This window comes from Orbicella franksi, chromosome 11, assembly GCF_964199315.1.
Source record: "Orbicella franksi chromosome 11, jaOrbFran1.1, whole genome shotgun sequence".
Classification (NCBI taxonomy): Eukaryota; Metazoa; Cnidaria; class Anthozoa; order Scleractinia; family Merulinidae; genus Orbicella; species Orbicella franksi.
This window is the reverse complement of record NC_138155.1, coordinates 22,398,541-22,424,612: the sequence shown is the minus strand read 5'-3', so window position 1 is coordinate 22,424,612 and position 26,072 is coordinate 22,398,541. Positions and strand designations below refer to the sequence as shown.

Here is a 26,072-nt window from a genome sequence, read left to right as displayed (position 1 = left end):
TTTCGCATTCTAAGGAGAGGTTTCATTCGTTCACAAGCCAACAAACTTCGAATCAACATTCAAGTAACAGTACTCCGGAAGTGCGTGTCGAGTCGTTCTTGAATTTCACTAGCTCTTCCAAGTATCAAGATACCTCCCAGAAAGACTGGCAATCTTCTCGAAAGGTTCTCTTCGTTGTCAGTCTAATAAACTGCCAAGAAACACGGCTGGATTTGAACACGATCGAGTATCTAACGAAACAATAAATCACAAAGGGTGGATTGCTGTAATTGTTTGACAGTTGTCGATATCCTAACAACCGCAAAAACAGCCCCGGGGCAAAATTTCGTGATTTCCACCACAAGTTAATCACAACACAACATGTGTTTCCTTCCTATGAATTCCAACAGTCCCAACTCCCATTTGTTGTGACTAGTTTCAACCACGTTTCTCTTCCAATTTCGAAACTTGCTAGATTTATTAAAGTAGATATTTCGTAATATATTTACAATCTGTATATCTAATAATAAAGTACTACTATATACATCTGACTTTGTGGAATTTGCAGGCGCTGCGCGAAATATCGTTTCAACATTTGCGCGTACTGTATTTACAAATCTTCGCGAACATAAATTAAGAATTCGAATTGCAGATAACTCCTATTTGTCGAGGTCGATCGTAGTTTGATCATAAACATTGGCTATACAATGATTTACAATTAGAGGAATGAAGTCTTTTGTTGATACACGTAATTGTTATGAAGAAAGAGAATTAAGCATATCACAAAATTGCACGAGAAATCTTTGGCTGCGAATATGAGAATAGATTGAAATGTTTTAGGACAAATTAGAAATGTCTGGGTGTTAGCAAGAAATTGGCTAGAAATCTATATGAAAGCTCGTTGGAGTAGAAGTACAGTCAAAGAGTGTTTACAGTTTAATTGCATGTAATGCAAAATCACCTCAGAATATTCAAAACAGCACATCTGGTCTAATGCGCCATTCATAATATTAATTACATTATAGTTTGCTCTGTATTTAAAGTACGTGTACTTCTCTCTGAAACTAAATAATCTTTAACTCTGCCGTTATATTTGTTGCAAACACAAGTTTTTCGACACATCGCTAGAAGTTCTTTGTCGCTAGAGAAATAACTTTAAGGTCTGTGATACTGTACGAGAGGTTTAAACTGTCTGACAACGTGGAGCGACGATGTTTAAGTCAACCACGTCTTCTTCGCTGTCCAAACTAGAATCACTCGATAAGGTGCTTGTGGTAGAGCTTGGGGTTTGTGGCGTTCGCAATTGCCTTTCAAACTCTAGTAATTGTCCCATAAAGTTCAGGTTCGGATTAACACTTGGTTTTCTTTGTTTCACAAAGTCGTAAGCTTCATTCAAAGTCATGTTCAACGCTGAAATGAGGTAGGCGATTGTAACTGTGACGGATCGCGAAACTCCGGCAAGGCAGTGAATCAGAACTCCACGGTTTTGTGTAATGCCCTCCTCTGAAGAAAGAAAAGAAAACAATATTTGATTGTTAGTGGTGCAGGTATCAAACTTAAGTAAAAGCCGCAGCAACAATATAACAGAGTGCAGAACAATAAAATGTCTCGTTGACTACGAGAAATTAAAAATTCTCGCTTTCGCGGCAAAATTTTCAAGAGCGCAACTCTAGTAAGATGTTACAGTTGCTAAAATTCGCCAACATGTGAAAGCGCGGCGAAGAAAACTGACGTTAACTGTAACTGAGGGTTAATTAAAACGCTGATTTGTTTCATTCCACGCAATATCTACGTCAAGTGTAGTACGCGAATTTCATTATTTTCCCTACATTCAACCCACACTAAACAAACAATTGAAAGGTCGTCCCAACGCTGGTTCTATCAACCGTGTCACTCCTACGCGCTATGTTATGGCAAATAGTTTCCTCCCATAGTTTCTTCCTTATCCACTTTTATTACTTTGAAGGTTCATTTGCGGTTTTTTAATCGAAAGTAATGATTTAGACGATTCGTCGTTACCAACGGGGGCGTTTTTCAGCAGCCAACATCTATTTATCTATACCTCACTACTTAATAGTTATTCAACATTGCCATTAAAGTTTTAATCAAAATTAGCGCGGGTACCCCGCAAATGAAACTAATGCAATAATAAAAAGATATTAGCGTGGAACATACCTATAAATTCAAACGCCTCGGGAAACATGTCAGACAAATTCGCTCTCCAATTGTCCTCCACTGGCAATTTCTTGTATTTAAAACCAGGTAGATGTTCGAAGGAGTTTGGTTTATCGTGAGTAACATTCAAAATATACGAAATTCCGTATTTCTTCAAAATGTCCAAGTCTGATGAGTCCTTTTCGCTGCCAAGGTATAGGTGTGGAAGAATCTGTACAGGTACTTTTGTGCGACTTTCTTGATGATCTGTAATCTCAGGTGTGCTTGGTTCAAGTTTCAAAGCAAGATCTTGTTCAATGTTGTCTTGAATCGTAAGTCCGGAAAGCGAGAGCAGAGGCCTCTCGACTTCTTCGCCCGTTTCACAAAAACTTGGATACTTCTTCTCGAACTTAGCAAAGCCACCTGGAACACATTGAAAAAATCAAAGTAATTAGTGAGGAAGGAATATTAAATTAAAACTTCAAAAAACAAACAAAATTCTAATGGATCTTCGCGCGACAGACGAACTCCCTTTAAAATTAGCAAATGAGCAAGTGGATTGGCGAAATTTTGTAAGCACGTAAAGTGATTAAATGAATAGAGATGAGTTTGTTTAACTAAAAAAATATATTTGGCCCTTACCTTCGAGCAACCAGACGGGAATGTTAACATCCTCAGAGAACTTCTTCAACAGGACTCCTAAGGCACTGCTCGAACAGACGTTTGACACATCGCTTGTTTCCGAATCGTACAGAACTATACCCGAGGCGAGGTGAAGATTCCTATTAAACTGTACTTTGCTTTCTTCAGACGTGATTAACGAACTAATGGCGAAGTTGGTGCCTTTCTTTAGCCGCCGTAACATTAGCGACGGAATCGTCAAATTGATCGCTCCTTGTACATGACAACGGGCGAACTCTGAGTACGGCCGGCAGTCAAGGAGAAGCATAAATGCCCCCTTGCTTAACTGGTCCGAGAGCCATGAAATAGTGGCCCCCTTAGCCATCAATTTCTTCTTTTCCACTTGAATTCTACGATAACTTCTTGGACTGTCCACGACGAGTAGTGAAGGCATTTCAAATTCAGTTTAAAGTATCGTCTAGGTAAGCGGGAATCTTAAGACCATTCAATTGTTGTTCTTCTCAACTCTACTTCATAACCAATTGACGCGGTGAAATGAACACATTGTTATTAGCGCGAAAATGATTGACAGCTATTATCAACGTTGAGTGTTGGTATGCGACAGCGGACCAATTAGAAGCCCGCAAGCCAAGTGTAGCGCGCTTTCGTCATGATTCCCATAGCAACCCATTAGGACTTGAAAGAAAAGGAGGGGCTATAAGTCTCTCGCCTGTCAAATGTTTCCGGTTTAGCGAAATCTAAAAATTATCATAACATAGCTTGCGAAATGCCCTATTATTACACCGTAGTCGAGCAAAAACATTGGACATATTCGGCAGAAAAAACTATCAAACATAAGACAAGTCACAACTATTTCTGACACAAACGTAGTGAAAATCTCAATAAAGAGTACATTTAATGAACCCCGTTGCTTCGAAACACAAGGAGAAAGAGGGCGCGGTGGTGATTATCAATAATTGCTATTCACAGAGCGTTACGTTTTCCCTTACGTAAGAGCGAACAATACGATCATTCCTTTTGATCAGTTTATGAAATACCGATGGATCTTCGAGCCACGCTCGGAGTTTGTATAATGATAAAGTTGGAATCTTTCGCCTGAAATGGAGCCAAAGTGTTTAGAATAACTTTTAGGGACGATTTCTGGCATCTGTGATCAGTTTACACGCACCATTTCATTTTCAGAATATTTCTCAAAATGCTGAGGTCACTAGGTCGCGCTGAAAAGACTTTGAATATTTCCCGAGAGCCAATCAAAAGGAAGCTGACTATATTTCTGGTTTCTTCGGTTCTCATTAACTTAATGGTTAATTATTCGTGCGGAAATGAATGTGCAAACCCAAGAAACACTGAAAACATTCTAGATGTAGACGATCAAGAACAAAAAAATATCTATTTTTGTCCAGTTCTTCAGTGTTGTCTCAAAGAAAATATTTTCTTTTCGCTTCTGAAAGAAAACATTTTTGAGTGAGATATTAAATTGAAGTTGAGACTCGCACACTTCTGTGTAAAACGCACTTAGCCGAAACACTGTTTTCTATAGTTACCTTTTTCCTCAAAGAAAAAAAAATGTTAATGCGTTGAAGTAACATGCGGAAGTGGTCTAAATCTGTCATAGATATTTGTCCGGGGCTGTACGGGCACGAAAACCGCGCTGCACCTTGGCGGAAAGTATTTTTAAAATGGCCGTGATTTGTCGACGCCCTACACCGGCTCAAGGGCGAACATGTGTCCAGAAGAAACCGCAACGAACGGGAAAACGCAATTTATCAAGAATGTAGCTTTCAGCTCTGAAAATATCAAACACAAAGAAACAGCTTAAAAACGCTATGACAGAGCTATTTAAAATCGATTAATTTATTTGCTAGACTTAACTTTTAACAGCTGAATGTGATCGTTTTACTGGTTTTCAATAAACTCTGTGTGTCCTAATACTAAACTTAGGGCGTGTGACAGTCAAGATTGTAATTAACCGTTTTTGCTGGCTAATTCGGGAAATTGCTACATTCTTGATTTGAGAAGGTGCTTAATTAATTACAGAGAAAGGCTCTTCGTACAGGAATATCTACGCTTAGTTTGCCCCCTTGCGCTCGACTTCTGCTAAACATGAGCAATATTTCAGTTACAGGCCGATATTAGATTATTTCCGGCTGGGAAAGGCTTCGAATATTCAGTTTTTTTTAATCTGATTGGTGTCTCCGAAACCCTCCGCAGGTTGGAAAACCAACCATCAGTGTGGCTTGCAGTGGTTCCGACTTTGGGCAGTGAGTTAGACCACTGTCTTGTCTTTATTTTCCGGCGGGAAATGTTGTCCTCTGCTTTGCAGAAATGTTAAGAAGTTTGCTAAAACGCGCCCACACTTCCAACAGGCTAGTGTTTTGGGGTTTTGACGCCTACACCTCCTGCTGCTCCCCTTAAAAGTGCCCTCACCGGTACCGGATCGACAATCTCAGTGATATGAGAGCTTTACCTCTCTGATCACTGTTAGCTTTAAGTTCTAAGCTGAACATTGTTTCGTTTTCCGCGTTTGCAAAATCGTTGAAACTAAGAGAAACTCACTTTCTATGGCCGGTAAAGAACATGTTTTGCACTGTGTCCAGTACAATCTTCGATTCAACACGTTGAAACGAAATTTTGAACGGTTTTTAAGCAATTTTAGAGGGCAGTTTATGTTTAAGTCGTTCTCGGGCAAACGAGGCTGCAGAACAGTTCAAACTACGGCCGGATACCATTCTCGCCGCGGTTTTCGTGCTGAACTGCAAGAAGAGATGGGGGCTGAAGGGGTATCGTAGGTGATTTTGCTTGGAGCATTTTCTTTCAATTCATTAAAAGCTATTAGGGAGTATAAGAAGCTACGGCGACGCCGAAGACAAAGTCGATCAAAAAATCACTTTATACTTTACCTACGAATCTCGCGATACTCTTACCTTAAGCCATTTAGTTTGTTTCTCTTTGCCAAACTGATCACTAAACTGGTTATGCGGGAACGCAAGCTCGAAAATATAAATTTCAAAAAATATCCGTCGTATGTGGTTCACGTTCTCCAGACAACGCGGGATTTGGTCATTTCACGTTGTTGTTTTGCAGAGGACAGCAAAGAAATGTACCAAGAATTATAACGCACGTGCGCAGCCTGTTCTGCTCTTTAAATCTTTTGTTTAAGGACGTTGTCGTCAGGCCATTTACCGTCGTGGTTTTCTTAACTCCCTATTATTGATTCACATCTTTCTGTATCCACCATTCTTCGTTTATTTTGGTGTCTAGCTGTTCTGTTAAGACTTTCTTCAATTCCGTTTTCCTAAGATGAAGTTGATTTGCTGCAAGTCTATTTTTGTTTTTAACCCGTTTTAATTTAGAATCGCTTAAATAACTTTACCTTCAAGACACTTGACGACAAGAGGGAGTTAGTCAGCAGAAAAATGATAAACAAAATCGTTCGCGTCATATAAAATGTGGGTTAATTAAAAATAACGGAAGCGAGAGTAATGGAATATATTTGCAATATATATACGGCACCAAAGTGGGGCGACGGCCCTAAAAGATCTGTCTCTGTTTCTATAAATACAAACTTCTACTCTTCACCTTCTGGTCGATTTAACCCTTTCACGCCCAAATGGTAGCCAAAAAAAATGCCCTTTTTAACCGTTAAATCAATCAGTTTTTGGGCTGCCATGACGCTAAATAGGCCTTAATTTTGCTGAAAAAGCTATTTTTTTGCCAAACAGATAGATTTCCCCAGGACTAAGTACAAAAATGTAGAATATTTAATTTTTAATATTTAATATTTTTGATATTTTAATCCCCCGCAGACTCACTTTACAAACCCGGCAAAGACGTCAACAAACCTAAACATATACCATTTATAACTACCTTCAACCCATCACTTCCTCACATCTCTAACATCATCGAAAAACATTACAATTTGTTGCTCCCTTCTAACCGCTGCAAAACCGTTTATCAGCATTTGCATATTGTAGCCTTCAGACGCTCCCCTAACCTTCGTGATTTACTAGTTACAGCTAAACTCTCTCCTAATCCTATCAATCCTCAACTTCTTTCTGGTTCTTTCCGTTGTGGCAAAAACTGTGCTACTTGCCTACATTTCTCAAGGACTTACTACATATACCTTCTTTTCTACTGGGGAAACGCGCCCCGTAAAATCTAACCTGACCTGTGACACTAAAAACATGATTCAATGTAACCGCTGTAATTTACAATACATAGGAGAGACGAAACGACGATCAAAAGACGACCCCGACCTAACAACAAATCTAAACCTTCTACAGCCGCGGACCATTTCCTGTCCTCTCCTAACCACACTGCTAACGACATGCAATTAATCCCCATCGAAAAATTTTTTCCAACCGAGACTCTATCCGTAAGGCAGAGCAATTGATCCCGATGGTCTGAACATCCTTTTATTACGCCATTATAAGTCGAGATCTCGCGTTGTTAACGCGAGATCTCACATTATAAGTCGAGATCTCGTGTTACTAAGTCGAGATCGTGCGTTATAAGTCGAGATCTCGTGTTAAAAGTCGAGATCTCGTTTCATAAGTCGAGATCTCGTGTTATAAGTCGAGATCTCGTGTTATAAGTCGAGATCTCGTGTTATAAGTCGAGATCTCGCGTTATAAGTCGAGATCTCGTGTAATAAGTCGAGATCTCGTGTTACGACTCGAGATCTCGTGTTATAAGTCGAGATCTCGTGTTATGACTCGAGATCTCGTGCTATAAGTCGAGATCTCGTGTTACTGAGACCAAACTAAGTCGACAGTAATATTTTGGCTATGTTAAAAGAATGTACTCAAATCCAGATGGCCCTTACTTACGGGCCACAGTACATGTGCTTATCTTTAATTTACACTGTCAATTAGTTTTACGTATTTCCGGACTACGAAAATATGCTACATAAAAACACGGGCCAATGTAAAATTCTCATTGTGCCTGAAGAAGGCTGGTTTGGCCAGCCGAAATATAGTACACCTTCAAAAAATCATCCCACGTTGCGTCGGTTTTTGCTTTTATATTCTTCTTTAATTTGGTGCATGCGCATAAGCCAAAATTTGGACTTCTTTTTTTCTTGTTGTTTGTTTGTTTTTTTTGCGATTGCCCTTTCCGAAATTTTCAGTTATTGCCCTTTTCCTCTCGTTTTTCTCGGCCCTTTTGTGTTTCATATTCTTTCTGGCTGCCGTAAAAAGTTGGGTGTTAATTATGGGCAAAGCCTGGAAATGGGACTTTGATCAATTATGGGTATAATGGGTCATCTTCCCACCATTTTTTGCACCAAAACTGATAACGTTGTTTTTCAATTTGCGACGTCAGAATGCCGTCGTTATCCAAAACCGACCGTTGTGGGGATAGATCTATCCTAGCTCTAATATCTGCTTATCAAGAATATCTGGTGACATTTAAATATTGATAACGTCACAAGTGGTACAAAGAGCACGACCATTAAGCAGCCGTATATAGCTCCTTGGGCGTCAAAGGGTTAAAATGAAATCTTCTTATATTTGCTGAGTTGTGATATGCATTCCACATTGATATTAGTTTAATTTTTCCAAGCTGGCAATTATCAAATGGCACACCTTTGACGGTTGCACTGACCCGCCATCACCTTGACTGGCTTTCCGTTGCTCTAAAAATTACTACAGCAACTTGTTTCCGCTGCCTTGCTTTTTTGTTCATTTTCCTGTTTACCGCGCGAGGACTGGTAGTTGAACTTCCATTGAATAATAACGGTACAAGTTGTTTTGGTTATTCTGCCACGTATCACGGCTGTTAGGAAATGCGTTCTTCCGCAATAAAGAAAATCGCATCTGTGCTCTAAGTTTCTCCATAATCCTGGGGTTTTTTTGAACAAAAAAAAAAACAAACAAACAACAAAAGAAAAAACACTTAATCTCAAAAAAAGACAGTCCCAGAACCATATATGAGTGCAATTAGGAGTTTACACTGAATAATATTTTCAAATATCACTCAGTGTAAATCCTTAATTGTTAAAGCTTTCATACGATTGGCTCATTTATTATAGGACTGAGAAAATTGCGAACGCTCGCGCGTTGATTTGCACTGCAGTGCAAATCATTGAAGAATTAACGATAAATTTGCCTGCTCTCAGCCAATCACAATGAAATGATTTTCTCAGTCATATAATCAATTTGTAAATACTTTGGAAACATTCAGACTGAGACGGCACGAGAAACATCATCCAAGAAATCAAACTATAATTTTCTTGAGGCACTTTCATTTGTCAATCAAGTCAAGGAGAGGGGCAGAGATGGCGGCCTTGAGAGCAGACGCGCAAGGCTTGGATTTCTTCATGAAGGTAGGGACGAGAGAATGGAAAGTAGGATACAGAGGGGAGGGAGGGTGGGTGGGAAGGAGGGATGGCGGGAGAAAGATAGAAGAAAGAAAGAAGTACTTTCCCAAAGTTTACGTTGAAATTCAGTTCCCAATGTCTGACATCATCTAGTCAGTAGAAATTTGTCTCCCTGGTGCTGTTCTGCGATCTTTTAACACAACCACTCTTGCAACAACTCAATCATAATGTCTGTCTACCTGCTCTTTTTTGACCAAAAATGGTTTTGTTTTTTGTGTGTGGAAAGGCGTGGGTTGTTCACAAACGATGAGAAACTTTCACATTTGGCAACACCCACGGACTCAGGACGTTTTTTTAACGTATTTTTAAAAAGTCTAATGAGGCCAGAACAATTAGTACTGCTTAATAACTTTAATTCGAATGGTCACACACTAGGGTTTCATCCACAGACCCGACGGTTTACAGAACCACCTTGTACAGCATAATGAACAGTGGAAGTACTGCCCAATACCTTTCATTTCAATTAGAACCACCTTTTACAACATATTACACAGTTTCACTCAAAAGGATTGTTCCGTAGCTTCTATTTGAATGGTCACACACTGAGGTTTTCGTCCACGTACTTGAGAGTTAGAACCACTTTATGTTGCTTAATCCCTCCTGAATAATAAAAAGTAAATGGTGTACGTTACACTTGCACACTGTTCAATAGCTTTCATTTAAATGGTCACTCACCGGGGTTTCACAAGAGACATGGTTTCACTCTGGGCATGGTAGCAGAAAAGATTTTCACGATATAATGTTGACTTTCGAAACTAATATGGTAAAATGTCGCCTTTCGCAATCATAGGACTATTATGGTTTTACTGCGCCTCTTTTGCGCGCCCCCACAGACACTTCCATCAACAGAGTGACGTGCGAAGCATCTGTATCTTACGGGCTAATAATAGAAGCTAATGGTTCTGTCGAATGTCAAAAAGTAACTCCAAATATCACGTCATCGTCTTAATATTTACACATCCTTTTTTAGCCCGTTACACGAAGCGTGCTAACGCTCGGTGTAATGAAATTTTTTATTTGTTATTTTTCTTTTTCTGCATGGTCAAACTAAGTTGTAGTTGTCCGATCTGATGACTTGCGAATTTCTGTCAAGGGAGGATTTTCTATATTTGTCCTATACACATGCACACCCAAATCTCACTGATGTGTTTCATTCTCTTGAAAGCGAATGCGCCCGGATGTGGAGATTCCAGCTGCATCCACTGTTCAAAACCTTTACTTACCGTGAATTATCTACAAAACTATATTTTTTTTGGAGTGAAGATCTGTGTAAAATAATCATCTAATCCCACGTTACTATTTCAATGGAGCACAAAATGTTGTAGCAAACCGCTCCGAATTGTAAATATATTTAAGGTGAAGCAATAGGAAATTGCGAAAGAATATTTTTATAGGAGTTAAAATAAAAATAAGGCTCCATGAGTCAACAGTTTATGACGCAATTGATGCGTTTAGAGACTAAAAGAAACAAACGAAAATGACAATTTTTGGCGTTGAATGAAATAAAACAACAAGAAATGTTGATCAATTCGTGACAGTTTGACGTGTGAGGCAAAGTTCTTTCAAAGTTCTTTCAGGCAAAGTGTACTTTCAGTTCGTTTAGTCGCAAGCTAAACTTGAAATAACAATTCTCTTTTCTGACTGGTTATAACCTTGCATTATAATGCACGTATCATCAGTGTCTTGACAGACAATGGAATATGCTCCTGTAGTCCATTCGTGCTGTAGTGCTTGCTGTTAGAGATCATAGCAACGACAACTCGTTTTCTCGGAGAGACATGGGACGAGTCGTAGTTGTGCGCACGCGCTCCATTTCTCAAATCTTGCCGTTTCTCTGTTTTAAGGTAAATTACGTATTAACTCGTATTGTTCAGCACGGACCATATTTCTCTCATCTTGAGATCTTCATCTTCCATGTCGGTCTGTTTTCTTGAATTGTATATCATTTTAGAGAACCTATGAATTCATTTTGGTACTACAACAACGATATATACTCCAGGTCTGTTTTTTTTGTTTTTGTTTTTCTCTTCTTCTTCTTCTTTGATATAAAATTCTAGATTGCCTTGATGTCCTTCTTGGATGAGACCTAACTAACGAAAATTTAGACCATGCCTCTCCCCTACCATTTCAGTTTAAAGGTAAAGGCTGCATAAGAGCCAAGTGGCCCATTAGGCCCGAGCTTATCCCGGTTTCTGTAGCATGAAGCGACTAGGAGTATTTCTACTACCCCTGGATGGGATGCTAGTCCATCACAGGATTACCCCCAGTATTAAGTTCTCCGGTACCCATTTATCCACCTGGGTGGAGAGAGGCACTGTGATAATTCAGCGGTTTGCCCAAGAACACAACGCAATGTCCCCGCCCAGAGCTCGAGCGCACTAACCGTGAGGCCACCCCGCCTCCCCATATCAGTGCATGATGTTAAAATGGCGCAATTTAGGAAACTTTTCCAAGGAAAAGCTATTTTTAGATGTGAAAGTTTGAAAAGATTGAGCTGAATTGGGTGAAGAATACTGAATGTCACAACTAAGGTGGGCGTGGCCGGGTCAACTCCCACATTGTTGTCCATTGTGGTAACATCCCTCGACAAAATCTAGATTCAGTCTAGATTGAATTTTCCGGATTACTCCACCCACCCTCTTTCAGTGTTGTGTAGGCCAACGTGAAATTCCGGCCACATCAACATCTGATAAATCGTGATCACGCTAGACCATAGAGAAGACACACCCTTGTCTAATTTGATTACATTTCAAATCTGACCCCTTCCTTTCAATATCCGGCGGAGCGAATGAGCTTAGAAAATTAAGCCATCGTTTTATCGGGGTGTGTCCAAGCACACAATCTTTAAACCGCATTTGACAGTCTCAGCCTTCAACATTAATTACTTTTTATCACCAAAACTTAAAGGGGTAATGTCACGGTTTGCGAATCTTGAAAAGGTGGCCTAAATTTTTCAAGTTCGTCGTTTGTAATCCGTGTGTTTGTAATCGTCTCCATCCTTAACCATTCTTGGTCCTTTATGGTTTATTATTATCTCTTTGGTTTTTTTCTATATGAGTAAACTTTTTTCTTTCAGGTTTCTGAGTCAATTCAAAGGTAATTTTGTACTTGGCAAAAATAACTCAAAATACCTTTAATGCTAATAGTGTTGGAATGGAAGCAAACATAGAATGAAACTTTACTCAAGGGTCAGGACAATTTTTCAGCATGCTCTACCAGCTGAAATCGAGGACAATGAAATAAAATATCTCGTCTTGTTGATGAGTTTGTTTATTCTTATTAACTGCCCACATATTAATCATTTGGCATTGTTGGGAGAAACTAGATGTTACGGCTTTCTTTTGGGAACTGACAAGAAAACACCGCCATATTATCGAACATTTACGAGATTAAGAACATTTTCTTAAGTTTAATCGTATATAACAACGTCTCTAACAAACATTCGAGAGTCCCAAACACTTTGACATGATCAGTACGTGTTTTAGTTTAAGCAACAATATTAAGATCAATGGTTTAAATTCACTCTCTTTCAATAAGTCAAGCTTGTATTGTAAAAGCAATTTTTTGAGTTGGAGAAAACACTTTAACTGATGATTCACAGACCGATTACGCCGTGTTCATTTGCTGTTTAAATCTTAAACGGTTTGTTTCAAATCAGCGGATAACACGCCTTAAACCAACTTTTATTTGCATCATAACAGCATTAAAGCGCTATAAGTATACGGAAGCCGTCTGCGAATGTAAGTTGTTGCAGTAATTTAAGATGAGATTGTGCGGGATTTAAAAAAAAAACACTGCTTCTTATAAACTTCTTACAAACTTGACGTTTCGACGCCATGAACTGGCGGGATGTCTTGTAACTTTATCAGGTAAACTCTTACCTTAGACAAAAATAATGGAAAAAATAGCTCTGTTTGTGAACTTCAATGGATGACGTTGCGTGTTCAATGTAATTTTAATGTAAAATTCTTGGGCGTGACGGCCATAAGATTACAGTAGATAAAACCACTCATTCGCTAATCCCGGCATAAAGAAGCTACCATTCTTAATTTTACAAGAATCTTACTAAAATAAGCTCTCACTTGAAGAGTGTAATATCAAAGCTCGCTAGAACAGCTCTAAATATCTTCGTTACGTCAGAGGCGACAATCTGCCTTGATTTTGACTTATGTTTCACTGTTTCTTTCTCATGGCATTAAAACGAAAAAGCTGAACTGAAATCCCAGACCTTGTTTCCGGATGTTTACAACCCCCATTATGTGCCGATCGAGGGCGTTGTTTTTCCTCTTTTGGCGGGCGGAAAAAATGTCCACTATTTTTCAGTTTCAACTTCAGTCGGTGGCGAACCGCAAGCGCGCCCACACATCAGTAAGTCTGTGATAACAGTCTCATTTTAACACCTGTTCAGCTGTAACCTTGATTTCAATAGGAAGTAAAATAATGATACTTTTATCGAGGAATCTGCTCTCTAGCTAACTATTGCCGATAGCCAGTGCATGATACTCAAAACATCTCCTCCCAGACTTAATTTTGTTTGCAATTTCCTTTTTGGACAGCAAAATCTAATGTTAGGTCTATCAGGTTTACGAAAAGAATATTTCAAATATCTGAAGATCTAAACGAACTCATGTTTGATATGGGACATAAATGAAAGTGAAGACCATTCTGTGATTTTACTTTGAGATGGTGTCAAAATTATAGGCAGGTTTTCAATGTCATTTATTTGGCAAAATGTATCAGCGAAGTAAACCGAAAAAATAGAAAGTTTTGTTCTTTTCTGTTCAATATATCCCCAGCAGCAGTGGGGCGCTGTGTTACTGCTTCTTCGCTTAATAGTCGTTTCTTTATGTTTTGCACGCGTCCTTTCTTTCCTACTGTCTGACATCTGCATGTTTGTCAAGTTGTGGCTTCGTGTCGTCAAGGCTGTACAGAAACAGGAAGAAAGCAAGCACTTCTATCGGCAACCAGAAAAACTCTTCCCTCACAAGCACCGTACAAGGTTCTAAGAAACTAACAGTTCAAGCATGGAGAATTTCGTTTATAACGTTACTACAAAACTTGAAATGACAAGACGCAGCAATCTCGTTGGTTGTAGAGGTGGAAGTTCTCCCACCCTCTCCCCTCCCAAGGAGCTAACCAGTAGGGTAATCTCGTTACGAGAGTCTCTCGGGGTGGGTAGAAGAGACACTCTGGGAACAAGGTTGACCATTCGGTGGTCGCTGCACCAGTCTCCCGTAGTGTGTCTGCAGTAACAGACACAAATCCCGTCACTCTCGTATTTTACACATGAAGGTCGAAATAACAACATGAACTATCAAAACTAGGTTACATTTCTGACTTTATTTTTGGCGATCATTTACATGAACAGATGTCTAAGGCTAATATCTATTTACTCTACTTCTTACACTAATAAATAGAATGGAACCAACTGATGAATCTAATGAATAAATATGTGAGATCCTCCGTCGAACATCAACAAATGATTCTTATCCTATGCTAAACCTTTAGACAACTAAATAACTTAGAAAACAAAAATATGTTCATTGTTCATTGTTTTTTTCCTTCCTTTCGCCAAGAATAACTAGATAACTAAAATGTGGACTAGAGGTATTTTTTGGTGCATTTCAATTTTTTCCTATTGGATTCTTGTTATTTGTAAGAATCCTAGATGTGTTTATTGAATTCAGTAACTTTGACCGTACTCAAAGGCACACAACACGCACACATACGAGCTCGACACATTTAGTCACTTAAAAAGACATACCCTCCAGTTAGTGACCTTAAAACACACACACACACACACACATTTCTCAAAGTTCATTTACAACATAAATGTTTAGGTCTTTCGATGATTCACAGCCTGAGCCCGCCGTCTAGAGAACACTATCGGAACAACGGCTGCCGCCAATAATGTCAGGCCTAGAAGTGGTCGATGAGCAATCCAGCCAATTGCTATGGTAACCAGCGTCAATGACGTGGCAAGGCAGAGGGTTAACAGAGTCAGGCCCAGGCCTACAAGTTCACGGACAACTGGCAACCAGGAGACTAAGAAAAAACGAGAGAGAGTGAGAGCTTGCCTTGTGAAATCGTTCTGAGACGAAATCCGATAGAAAATCGAACAATTTCAGTTTCAAGTGGACAAAAACCTTGTACCAGAAAAAGATAAATAAGTATATCATAGTCCTTTTTGGAGTTTCAAAAGCTAAAGATATAAACAGTTTCCTGAAGTAACACCAAAAACAATTTCCCATGAGAGCTCGAGAAAATAAATTTCAAAGTTAAGAGAAATTATGCAAAGACAGGTAAAATTTCATTTCACCAGTACTTTCGAGTGTCTCATTTGAAGTTAAAAATTTGTTTTAGACATTTGATGTTGTTAGAAATGATCTCTTTTGAGAACATATTATAAACAGTCGTACAGAAGTTTCCAATACGATGTAAATAATCTTGGTACAAAGTTTTTGTTCACTTGTTACTTGAACTTAAGGTGGATTTCCTCTTTAAAACGTTGGGTGACAGTTCAGACTGGCTTGGGTAAGCAGTGCTTAGTATAAAGATGATGGGAGTACATTTTCTCTTTGTCACTTTTTTTACGGGGGAGGGGTGGAGGACGGATTAACAATGAAAGTCTAAGTTACTCACTCAGCGCGCAAAGAATGCTGGTCGTCATCTGAAATCCAAGAAACATCAAAATCCACCCCACCCCTCTCAAAACCCATGTCAAGGCTGTGTTGGTGGACTGCTCGGCATCAAAAATTTCCTACAGTAATAAAACACAATTAAAATTTAAATTAATAATTAAAACAGGACTGCAGGAAAACTTACCTTCTAGCGCCACGTGGACGCTTTGCTAAACACAGGCATGAAAATATACGACTATTATTTTACTCCAAATTAAAGTTATTACCTTAAAATATAAGAACACTTCTCATCTAGAAGTCCATCATCGGTCCTTATTTCGCTATGGGACGCATAAGGCCAGGGCAGGAAAAAAAATTGAAATCCAGTTGTCCATTGGGCCAGAACAGTTCAGTTTTCAGTTGCCCCCACTAAAATATTACTCGCCCAATAGGTGTGTAATGTTCATGCCTTATCAACTAAATTAATCCATGCTTTCAAATCATTGTTTTGCTCATCTTACAGTCTTAAGTTTTGAAATTGTTTTTGATTGGAAATTACTCCTAACAAGACTACTGAGGCTAATTTCACTTGCCCACCAGATCACCAAACGTCCATTTGATTGCCCAAGAGCAAAATTTACTTACCCCGGGCAATCAGACCTGGGGTTTTTCATGCCCTGAAGGTCTTGCGTGAAGCCCAACTGGGCAAAATCTGCTACAGTATTGTGGAATCATTCGTTAACGTAAGGTTTCTACTGAATAAGAAATGTAGTCATACAGCCCGTTTGAGGGGGGGAGGGGGGGCGGGGCGGGGTGGGAAGGGTAGGGAATATCTAGCCTCGTTCAAAGTACTCGTTTTCTAACCTCGGCACTCATCTCTCCAGGGTAGAGTAACTCCAATGAATCGCCAGATTTTGTGTGATAATGCGATAATGTTGCACCATGCTGACGGGCCACAATACTGACCTGGAAACAATAATGGGAAATATGTCATTTGTTTCTTACGAACTAATATTTCAGGTGATTGTAAAGGTCTGTCTCGCGGAGTAACGAGAATATTCAGAGAACAAAGCTGATTTGAAGCCAGAAAGAAACTGGACAAGGACTTGTCGAGGAAAAAATAAAAATAATTATCTTTTTTTTTGCCGAGCATACGGGTCAACTCTGTGGTTGGAACATTCATTCAAATCTGTTATCATGCTGTACAAGATAGTTCTCACTTCTAAGTCTGTGGATGCTACCCTAGTGTGTGACCATGCAAATGAAAGCTATTGAGCAGTACTTTCATGTGGTACTGTTTATTATGCTGTACAAGGTGGTTCTAACTTTTAAGTCTGTGGATGAAACCCTAGTGTGTGACCATTTAAATGAAAGCTATTGAGTAGTACTTTTATGTGGTACTGTTTATTATGCTGTACAAGGTGGTTCTAACCTTAAGTCTGTGGATGAAACCCTAGTGTGTGACCATTCAAATGAAAGCTATTGAGCGGTACTTTCATGTGGTACTGTTTATTATGCTGTACAAGGTGGTTCTAACTTTTACGTCTGTGGATGAAATCCTATTGTGTGACCTTTCAAATGAAAGCTATTGAGCAGTTAAAGTGAATAGAAAGATTAAAGAGGATTTTACCCTCATTGGGTCTCCTAGCCCCGAGCCAGGCTTTCCACTCAGTCCAGCAAATGAAAACTGTACTCGAACATCTCCAACCTGGTTGTAAATAATAATAATAATAATAATAATAATAATAATAATAATAATAATAATAATAATAATTCATTAATAACACACTCAAGAAATCACTTAACCGTGACAGTGTTTCGCCGACGAGCACAGCCCTCCTAGTATTTCATGCTCTTAAGTCTTTCCTCGAGCGCTTGTAGACGAACCAGCTTGTGTTTGGGAATGCGTTCTTAATTAGCGTAGAAATTTACGATAGTATTTCTTACTTTTCCTCCGGGGTTTGTTTCGATTTAGTAGGATTATCAAATTAAACAGACGAGACAGTAACTCGTTAAGTTTCAAAACATCTGAAATTTCGTCAAAAACACTCCGCTACGCTTTCGTATTTTCAACACCCTCCTCGGTTGTTGAGAATGTCGTGAAACAGTCTGTAGCATTTGATAAAACTTTGTCACTCGTGTTTGACAAATCACGTAAAAGCTGGTAGATTTCTGAATGTCCTAGCTAACCACGGTTTAGGTTGTGTTCTACAGCTATTGCCATAAACTACCTTATTGTCACTAAATTTCGCGAGTACTAAATTTCGCGACTTTCGCGATTTTGAAAAACTCGCGAAATATTGGACAAGCGAAGATTCAAATCACGAAATTTTAATACCTATATGATATCAATTAATAGTGAAATTCAAGCTGCTGTTTTATTACTGTTATGGTGATGAAACGAAGCTTCCCCAGAAGATCCGTTCAGCGACTTCGAAGTATTATATGGACCTCCATAAAATGGCTGACAGAACACCATAAGAACGAAGTTTACCAGAGTGTAAATATAGGTGTACCTATTGTGCAATATCGTACCTTATGATTTGTTATGTTTGCTATTGTTTACGATGACGATCATGTTAAGTTGTTACAATTCTGACGTCAAAGCTACATATAAAAGAATAGAAAAAAATCGCGACATTTAATACACTCCAATTCTAATTTCCTCTCAAAATCGCGAAATTTAATACTCGCGAAGTACGGCGCTTGACTCTTCGCAAAATTAAATACTCCCGAAATTTGGTGAGAATAAGGTAATTCAGTTTAAATTTCCGACATTCCTAATTTTGTCCACTATTTAATATATCATCTTCAAAGAATCAGAGCTCCATTTAGTAGGAAATGAGCCAATTTACATAAAAAATCTAGTCCTAAAGGCACACAGTAAAAGAAGAAGAACTGCAACAATTAATATACAGAATTTTCGCCGGCAATCACCAATCTCTATTAACTAATTATCTGCGCTGGAGTTGGCAACGAAAGCTTTTTTCGGAGAATGGAAATTCCTTGGGTTATACATTCTTATACGCAATGTTCCCACGCGCGTAACGCGAGTGTTCTCGTGGGGATGAAAAGGCGCGAAAGCCACTTGGGCTGTCCACGAGAGCAAATCCTCGACACATGATTGGCTGTTCCAAGACCCTCAAACCGGAAGTGAATTGGTTTCGTACATTCGTGAAACAGGCTCCATGATCTTTTGGTGGACACTGTATCTATGCCCACCCCCCCTCCGGGGGGTGCTCCCTTATGAAAAGATTGGCGATACGCATCGTCTCCATTAGGGGTATAAATCAAGGATTCTATTCTCACTTAGGATGCTCAAAACAAAACGCCACTATTTTTAGCGGCCAAAGTATCTATTAGGATGCACTCGAAGAAATAACAATAAAAAACTCCCTCATTTCCGTTTATAGACTCGATTTCGCCGCTCTCTCGAGTCCGGACTACTATCGCATTCTGTTTTAAGTGGTATCTTTTAGGGGTCACGAGGCACGCGCAGGTTGATCTCCTATAAAGGTTGAATTCAAATTTTCCGACGAGCAACCCCACCCCAGAGATCTATGTTGTTGACTATCACATGTTGATGCAATATTTTGTTTTCTTACTCTTGGGTAATACGGATCCACAGCATGGTAGAACATCCCATTATGAAGGTACATGGCCTTCCCATATGGAACTTCTCTTGGAGAAAGCGATTGAAAGTCACTGATTTTTCCAATGAGTGCTGTGATGAAAAGGCAAAAATTTCAGTAAGGACTTTATAACATACATTTTTAACATGTATTATCGTACATTATCATACATTAACATGCATTAACATACATAACATACATTAACACACACGATCATAGATTAACATAGATAAACATACATTGACATACATGATCATTAACATACATCAATTTAACGTATAACGTTAACATGGATTAAACTATAGTATATTGAGCTGTAAGGATTTCTTCCATTCTCCGATATTTACCTTATATTAAAAAAAATAAAAGATCTTTCACATCCTTTCAATGATGCCTTGTTTCTAACAACACACTTCAAAATATAAATATTTGACTTTATGCAACGAGTGTAACAATGAGAATAAAACCCCTTGATAAATACAGCAAAACCTACAATTGTCTAAATCAAATCACAGTTAAGCTTATACCTTGGGACAGCGCAAAAGCTCCAACTCTCACAAAATCTGCTTCCTTAGTGTAAGAATTCACTGGCATACTGTTTGGGTTTTGGTGCCCAGAGGGATTGTCAAAACTATTGCTTCTAACAACATGGTCTTTCCAGTCTGTAGCTAGAAGAGAATATAAGAAAAAAAGAGTATAATAGGATGGTTTTACTAAAAAAGGATACAGTGGAACCCTGTCAATATGCTCACCAGAGGGCCAATATTATTTGGCTGTATTAACGTGGTAAGGTCAAATTTCATGACTGGTCTAAATTGAATAACGTCTTATCAACACAAACTAACAGATATATTATAGTTGCACTTCTAAACAACTGTTCTTTAGTAAGCATCCGGAATGCAGGTATAATTTTTAGAAATTGAAACCTCAATCACTCAATACAATATTAACAATGGAAAGATGAACAAAACTGGTTTGAGTGGCCGCATAAATGGGGTACAATTATAAAGGATTATTCAGGTTGGCTGTTGGTTCTATTAATGGGGTGGCTGCATTAACGAGGTCTCTTTTATAAGGAAATGTATGAGCATTTCGCCAGGACAAAAAAGTGGCTGTAATAACAAGGTGACTGTATTAATGAGGTGATCATATGTAAGGCGAGGTTCCACTGTAATACTCTGGAACAGTTTAAGAACAGTTCAGTATAGAATAGTGATATGTACCAGGCTCGTTCTGAGCAGATGATGATGCAGGGGACAGGAAAAGAGGAGGTCAAGTGCAAGTACAAAGTGCAAGATCTGTGCAGGGAGGGGTGCAAGAAAGGGAATGGCAGAATTGTGACAGGACAGTGAAAGGGGATGTTGGAAGCAGTTGCAAGCGGCATGGCTGAGTGGGTTAGGCTACCCTGGTTCAAATCCTCCACTCTAACATTATTTAGATTTGTTTTTACTAATCCCAAGTTCAACTCATTGACTGCATTGTGTAAATAGCCAACTCAGGTCAGCCTCCCACAAACTGGGATTCTTAATTGCAACATTTATTTATTTATGTAGGGTGCATTCCTTTGGGGTGATCTGGATCAGGATCAGTGATCCAAGATCATTGGGATCATAGTGCATCAAGGTAAAGGTAAAAGGTAAAGTCCACATGCAAGCCAAGTGGCCCATAAGGCCGGAGCTTATCCCGGTTTCTGTAGCATGAAGCGACTAAGAGTATTTCTACTCCCCCCTGGATGGGATGCCAGTCCATCGCAGGGTTACCCCCAGTATTAAGTTCGCCGGTACCCATTTATACACCTGGGTGGAGAGAGGCACTGTGAGAGTAAAGTGTCTTGCCCAAGAACACAACACAATGTTCCCGGCCAGGGCTCGAACCCAGACCGCTCGATCCAGAGACGAGCGCACTAACCATGAGGCCACCGCGCCTCCCACTCATAGTGCATCAAAGGAACCGATAAATCCGTGACCAGAGTGAATTCATCGATTCCTTTGATGCACTACATGTATGATCCGAGTGATCTTGGATCACTGATCCTGATCCAGATCTGTCCCCAAAGGAATGCACCCTTAGTGCCTCCAATAACTACAATAACTGTGTTAAATACATTTGACACTTAAATGAAATTATTTGTTAAATAAATATGTTATTTATTTATTTATTTTATTTAAATTTACTTCCTTGATCATGCCCCTTACACTTCGATGATTATCCACAGACTAAAGACTTACAATATGAAAATGTTGTTTCAATCCTCTTGCTTCCTCCTTCATCATATTCCCTGAATTAAAAAGTTTAAATTATCCAATTAATTACGGTGTTCTTGAATCCAGCAAATTTATTTTTTGTGACCATTTGCCACAGAGTAAACTACATGTACAATGGTAAAAAGTATTTTACATTGAAAGGAAATAATTTACCTGGTATGTTTATGCTCCACCCACTGATACATTTCAACCTTTCTTCTGAGCTTGACAGCTCGGACTGCAATGCCATAGTCCAGATCACTCAGTACCTAATAAAAAGCACTAAGAGCTGGGCCATGGGGTTTATTGTCATTTCAACCAGCTGTCTTAAATTACTATTGACACCTATTGTAGCCCTAAAGATGATCAAGACATTCAAGTTTCACTGCCATGACAAGGTGACAATAATTGCCTGGTGGCTCCTGCAGAACCTCTGATCAGAGCCCACTCTTTGTTCTCTTCTTTCCGTATCAAATTTTGTCTGCATCCCCCAAAATATCTTTTTACTTATCTTACTCTGCTGTTCACTTGCCTTACTACTGTAACATTAATTTTGCACTCTTTTTCAAGTGAACTAAATTTTATATTTATTGTTAAATGTAATAATTTTATTTATCCACATATCTATAGTTAAATACTTATCTATTTATCTAGTCTGTATTCATTCATTTATTTAAATTTATTTATTTATTTTAGTTTGAGCTTAGTAGTATACTTGGATGATTCTCTTGTTTAGGTTAAAATAGCTTACCTGCAATAGCTTTGCTAACATTTGTGGGCTAACAGTAAGGACAAAATTTTATGTGAAATCATTACCATTTTTTGATAAATGGTTTGAACCCAGGAGTATCATTAGTTCATATAGTGTGATTGTCCAGGTGAGGGTAGTTTTGAAAAGTACTGTTGTTGGAGACTGACGTTTCGACAACCTGAGCAGAAGTCATCTCCAGAGTCAAGTGAACAGTGTTTGTCAGTCGATGGTGTTATAAGTCTGGTACATTTAAAGTGATTGGTCAGTTTAATTTAGCCATGATGGTATTTTACTTACTTAAGACTCTTATAAAGTTTGTCACCGGTCATTGGTTGATTTTGATCCGTCTATTGTTAGTCAAATCAGTCTGTTTGAGGTCTGTCTATTGTTAGTCAAATTAAGTCAGTCTATTAGAAGTCCATTTGTCAGTTTCGTTTACATTGTGGCTAAGTCATTTGTAAGGTGCTGGTAGTGGTTGAAATCTGTTAAGAGGCGTTTGTTCTAAAGGCTGGTTTTCACTAGCGATGGAGTCGTAGTCAGAGTCATAATCAGAAGCGTAGAGCAATACGATCTAGCGAAAATCTAAACAACGAAGTCGGAAGCAGAACACTGATTCTGCTTATAACTCCATTGCTTTCGATTTAGTGAAAACTGCACTGTCGGAGTCGCAAGCAGAAGCGGAAGAATAAACCAATCACAATGTTCGATTCCGGGCCTTGTGATTGGTTGGTTCTTCTGATTCTTCCAACTGCGATTCTGTCAAGCTTATGACTCCGCTTACGACTCCGATTTTCGATTTTTGCTAGGTCTCTTACGACTCCAACTATGATTCCGACTACAACTCCATCGCTAGTCAAAACCAGCCTTAAGTTAGTACCAGCTTTCCACGGACCAAGTTCTTTTCAGAACTACCCTCACCCAGATGATCACACTATATGAACTATTATTGTTTTTGTTGATCAGGAGACACAAAACAATATTACTAACAGCTATACTTACCTTATCTGTTTGAAGACTGCCAGTAAGGTGCACAAGTTTGTCATGATATTCGGGGCTGACTTGTTCAATATAATTAAGATGAACAACTTGCTTCAGACCTTCCTCTAATGATAAAGCTGTTTGAACAGCCCTCCCCTGCACAGGTAAATTAAAATGCAGGAGAATTCATTTTAAACCCAGTTTAATTAGTTCTTGTTTCTGTGGTTTAAAGGTGATACTTCAATCAAATTTATCACCTGAAAATTCTAAAAGATTGTCAAAAGCAATATTACTTCCTTCTTAGACAGCCTCATATGTAGAACACCTGGGGGGAGGGGTGGGACTCCCATATAAAAAGGAAGGGGAAATGGCCCAAAAATTTTGAAAAGAACCCCTAAGAGGTACCAAGATCCTGTCTAATGGGTGTGGCTTGATTTTTTTTCACCCCATGGGAGGTTACAATTCTAAAGCTACACATTAAGTGAAACTGACTTTTTTGGCTCAATTATACCCTTAACGGTACCACAAAAGCTCCTGCTGTGGGACCTGTTGAGGCTGAACACCCTAACAGCTACCAAATCCACTTTTTTAACCCCTAAAAGATAAAATGAGTACCCCGTCTATTTTGTACGAGAGTCCCCCTCAGGGGCAGAATACTCATATAAATACTTATACTTGTAAATTTGGGAGTAAATGATCTTTTTCAAGTACCTTGTCTCAGTTAGTGGAAAGTCTGAAAAAACTTTGGAGAATGAATTTGATTTATCTTTAAAATAATATGTGATTTGAAATAAGCCTCCTCCTCTGTCATTGGAGGATGAGGAGCTCGTGTCTAATTCACCCATTCTTGGTAAAACCTGGTTATGAATGTTTTCAAAGAGGACTCCCATGAGGTGAAATGTGTAGTTCCAGAAAGAGATTTTAACCTCCCCTCTACCTCTCTGGAAATTCCAATTAAGCTTCACACATTTCTTTAAATTTTTTGGGCATACAACGGTTCCCCCCCCCCCCCAACACCACCACCCCCAGGAATCCCCATTCCCTTCTGTGGAAGGAGTACATGTATTGGATATTTTTATTATGGAACTGCATAATGTATATTTTATACGCCCCAAGCAAGATGACAAGCAATCCTACCCTCTTCACATAGGAGCCCCTGCCCTCCTTCTTGGGAGATTCTTTCAGGTTTACACCTAAAAAGAAGCTGATTTTTACATATCTTTCTTACCTCATTCCAATAAATTACTGGGAAAGAAGCTATAACAAGGAGAATGCCAAACAGGGATGCGCAGAAACTCTGCTGCACTTTTTGGAAAAAGCCAGGGTTGTCTTTATATGAAACCCTCATGTGGCTATCTCTTGAGTCTGGCATGTTATGCATTCCTGGGGCACTTGGGTTCTACAATAAACAATGACATATCTTATTGATTGTGAAAATATATGAAAAGCATTTAAAACACTCTGATTAAACTTTGACATCATAATAAAATTGTGATACTATATGATTATCAGTTGAGTATGGCGAGATGGAGCTTTGGTGACGACATTTGGACTTAAAATTACCGTGTTGCCATGGGCAACTTTCTTCGTTTCCAGTGGTAACAAATTTATCATGGCCTGCAAATATTTCCCACACTTTGCTACCAGTGACATCAAAGGTTGAAAAGTTGCCACTGGAAATGGAGCCAGTTGCCTGTGACAACAACAACACAAGTTGACTGTTAAAACCTGGTCACCAAACTTTCATCGCCCCTTACTTAACTGATGATCGTACATGTAGTATCGCACCACTGGGATATAATTGCTATAAAATTCATCTCTCATCTGATTGGTTTTCCTCCATGACACACAGAGGTGGGGGTGTGTAGCATACTTCTTGAAACACTCTATTTCAGACCAGAATATGAGACTTTTGATCTCTACCCTACTATATTTTAGACCTGACCCAAAAATTTGAAACTCAATTTTGGACCAGATCATTAACTTATCAAGAGAAAACAACAGTAAATTATAATCTTTCTTGTAGAGACTGCATTCAATTCCAGTCCGGGGTACATGCCAAAGTTTATCATTTCTAAGGGATTACTTCCCCTTCCCCTGCCCTCTGGCCCTGACATCTGTCCTGTAGATACCTGTCTTTTCTTATTCATTTTGTAAAGGAGCTGGGCACAGGTAACAATTTATCATTATAAAGTAATTTTTGCAATGCTAGTGTCAGTTTTAAATTAAAGGATACATGTTCCTCAAAAAAATATTCAGTAGTGACCCAGTAGTTCAGTTGTACTAGCACTAAATTGTAAAGTACATGCATTATTTTATTAATACAAATACAAAGGATCAGTGATGGTTATGCTAATTTTAGATTGCCAGTTAATCAGTTCATTGGCGCCCAGGACAAATGTAAACGTCACCGTTGAACAAAAGGGAATATTTCAGAAAATTACGATTGGGACACAAACAACTGTGCGTCGATTTTTATCTGATCTGCTGGTTTCCCCGGGTTTACAGTTCTACCGTACAACGCAAAAATTAGTTTCCTGACAAATGTTAAAGACTTACATGAGTTCGATACATGATTGCCTCGCTGAAAGCTTGAAATATCCAACAAAACAGAAAGCGGAAGTTCAAAAAACAACAGGCGCACACCTTGCATCTCGTTCAAATTGAGGAGTCTGGATGAGAAGCTTCCCCAGG

At 38.9% G+C, this 26,072-nt stretch overlaps 2 protein-coding genes across 2 annotated transcripts; both read right to left on the bottom strand.

The window, feature by feature from the left end:
• Positions 1-438: 438 nt before the first annotated feature.
• LOC145502708 (dual specificity protein phosphatase 6-like) lies at positions 439-3,307 on the bottom strand. Its single transcript, XM_081482067.1, has 3 exons — positions 2,776-3,307; positions 2,155-2,556; positions 439-1,482 (listed from the first exon to the last, which is right to left on the bottom strand). Exons 1-3 carry the CDS (start codon positions 3,206-3,208, stop codon positions 1,163-1,165), a joined length of 1,155 nt encoding a protein of 384 aa, XP_081338193.1. The 5' UTR covers positions 3,209-3,307; the 3' UTR covers positions 439-1,162.
• A 10,389-nt stretch (positions 3,308-13,696) lies between these two features.
• LOC145460194 (transmembrane protein 43-like) lies at positions 13,697-26,056 on the bottom strand. The gene is made up of 11 exons (XM_081444937.1): positions 25,938-26,056; positions 24,607-24,777; positions 23,400-23,534; positions 21,824-21,918; positions 21,635-21,684; positions 19,934-20,074; positions 19,380-19,498; positions 17,405-17,482; positions 16,639-16,740; positions 15,797-15,914; positions 13,697-15,199 (listed from the first exon to the last, which is right to left on the bottom strand). The coding sequence occupies exons 1-11, from the start codon at positions 25,950-25,952 to the stop codon at positions 14,991-14,993; spliced, it is 1,233 nt and encodes a 410-aa protein (XP_081301063.1). The 5' UTR covers positions 25,953-26,056; the 3' UTR covers positions 13,697-14,990.
• Positions 26,057-26,072: the final 16 nt, after the last annotated feature.

What these genes read in the sequence shown, in the direction of transcription:
- LOC145502708 (XM_081482067.1), bottom strand. Translation starts at nt 3,208, where the DNA reads ATGCCTTCACTACTCGTCGTGGACAGTCCAAGAAGTTATCGTAGAATT. An exon ending in TCCCGTCTGGTTGCTCGAAG is followed by an intron (nt 2,557 to 2,775) that starts GTAAGGGCCAAA and finishes AATGTGTTCCAG; the next exon opens with GTGGCTTTGCTAAGTTCGAG. An exon ending in CGAGGCGTTTGAATTTATAG is followed by an intron (nt 1,483 to 2,154) that starts GTATGTTCCACG and finishes TTCTTTCTTCAG; the next exon opens with AGGAGGGCATTACACAAAAC.
- LOC145460194 (XM_081444937.1), bottom strand. An exon ending in AGCTTTTGCGCTGTCCCAAG is followed by an intron (nt 19,499 to 19,933) that starts GTATAAGCTTAA and finishes TTTTCATCACAG; the next exon opens with CACTCATTGGAAAAATCAGT. An exon ending in GGCTAGGAGACCCAATGAGG is followed by an intron (nt 16,741 to 17,404) that starts GTAAAATCCTCT and finishes TATTGTTTCCAG; the next exon opens with GTCAGTATTGTGGCCCGTCA.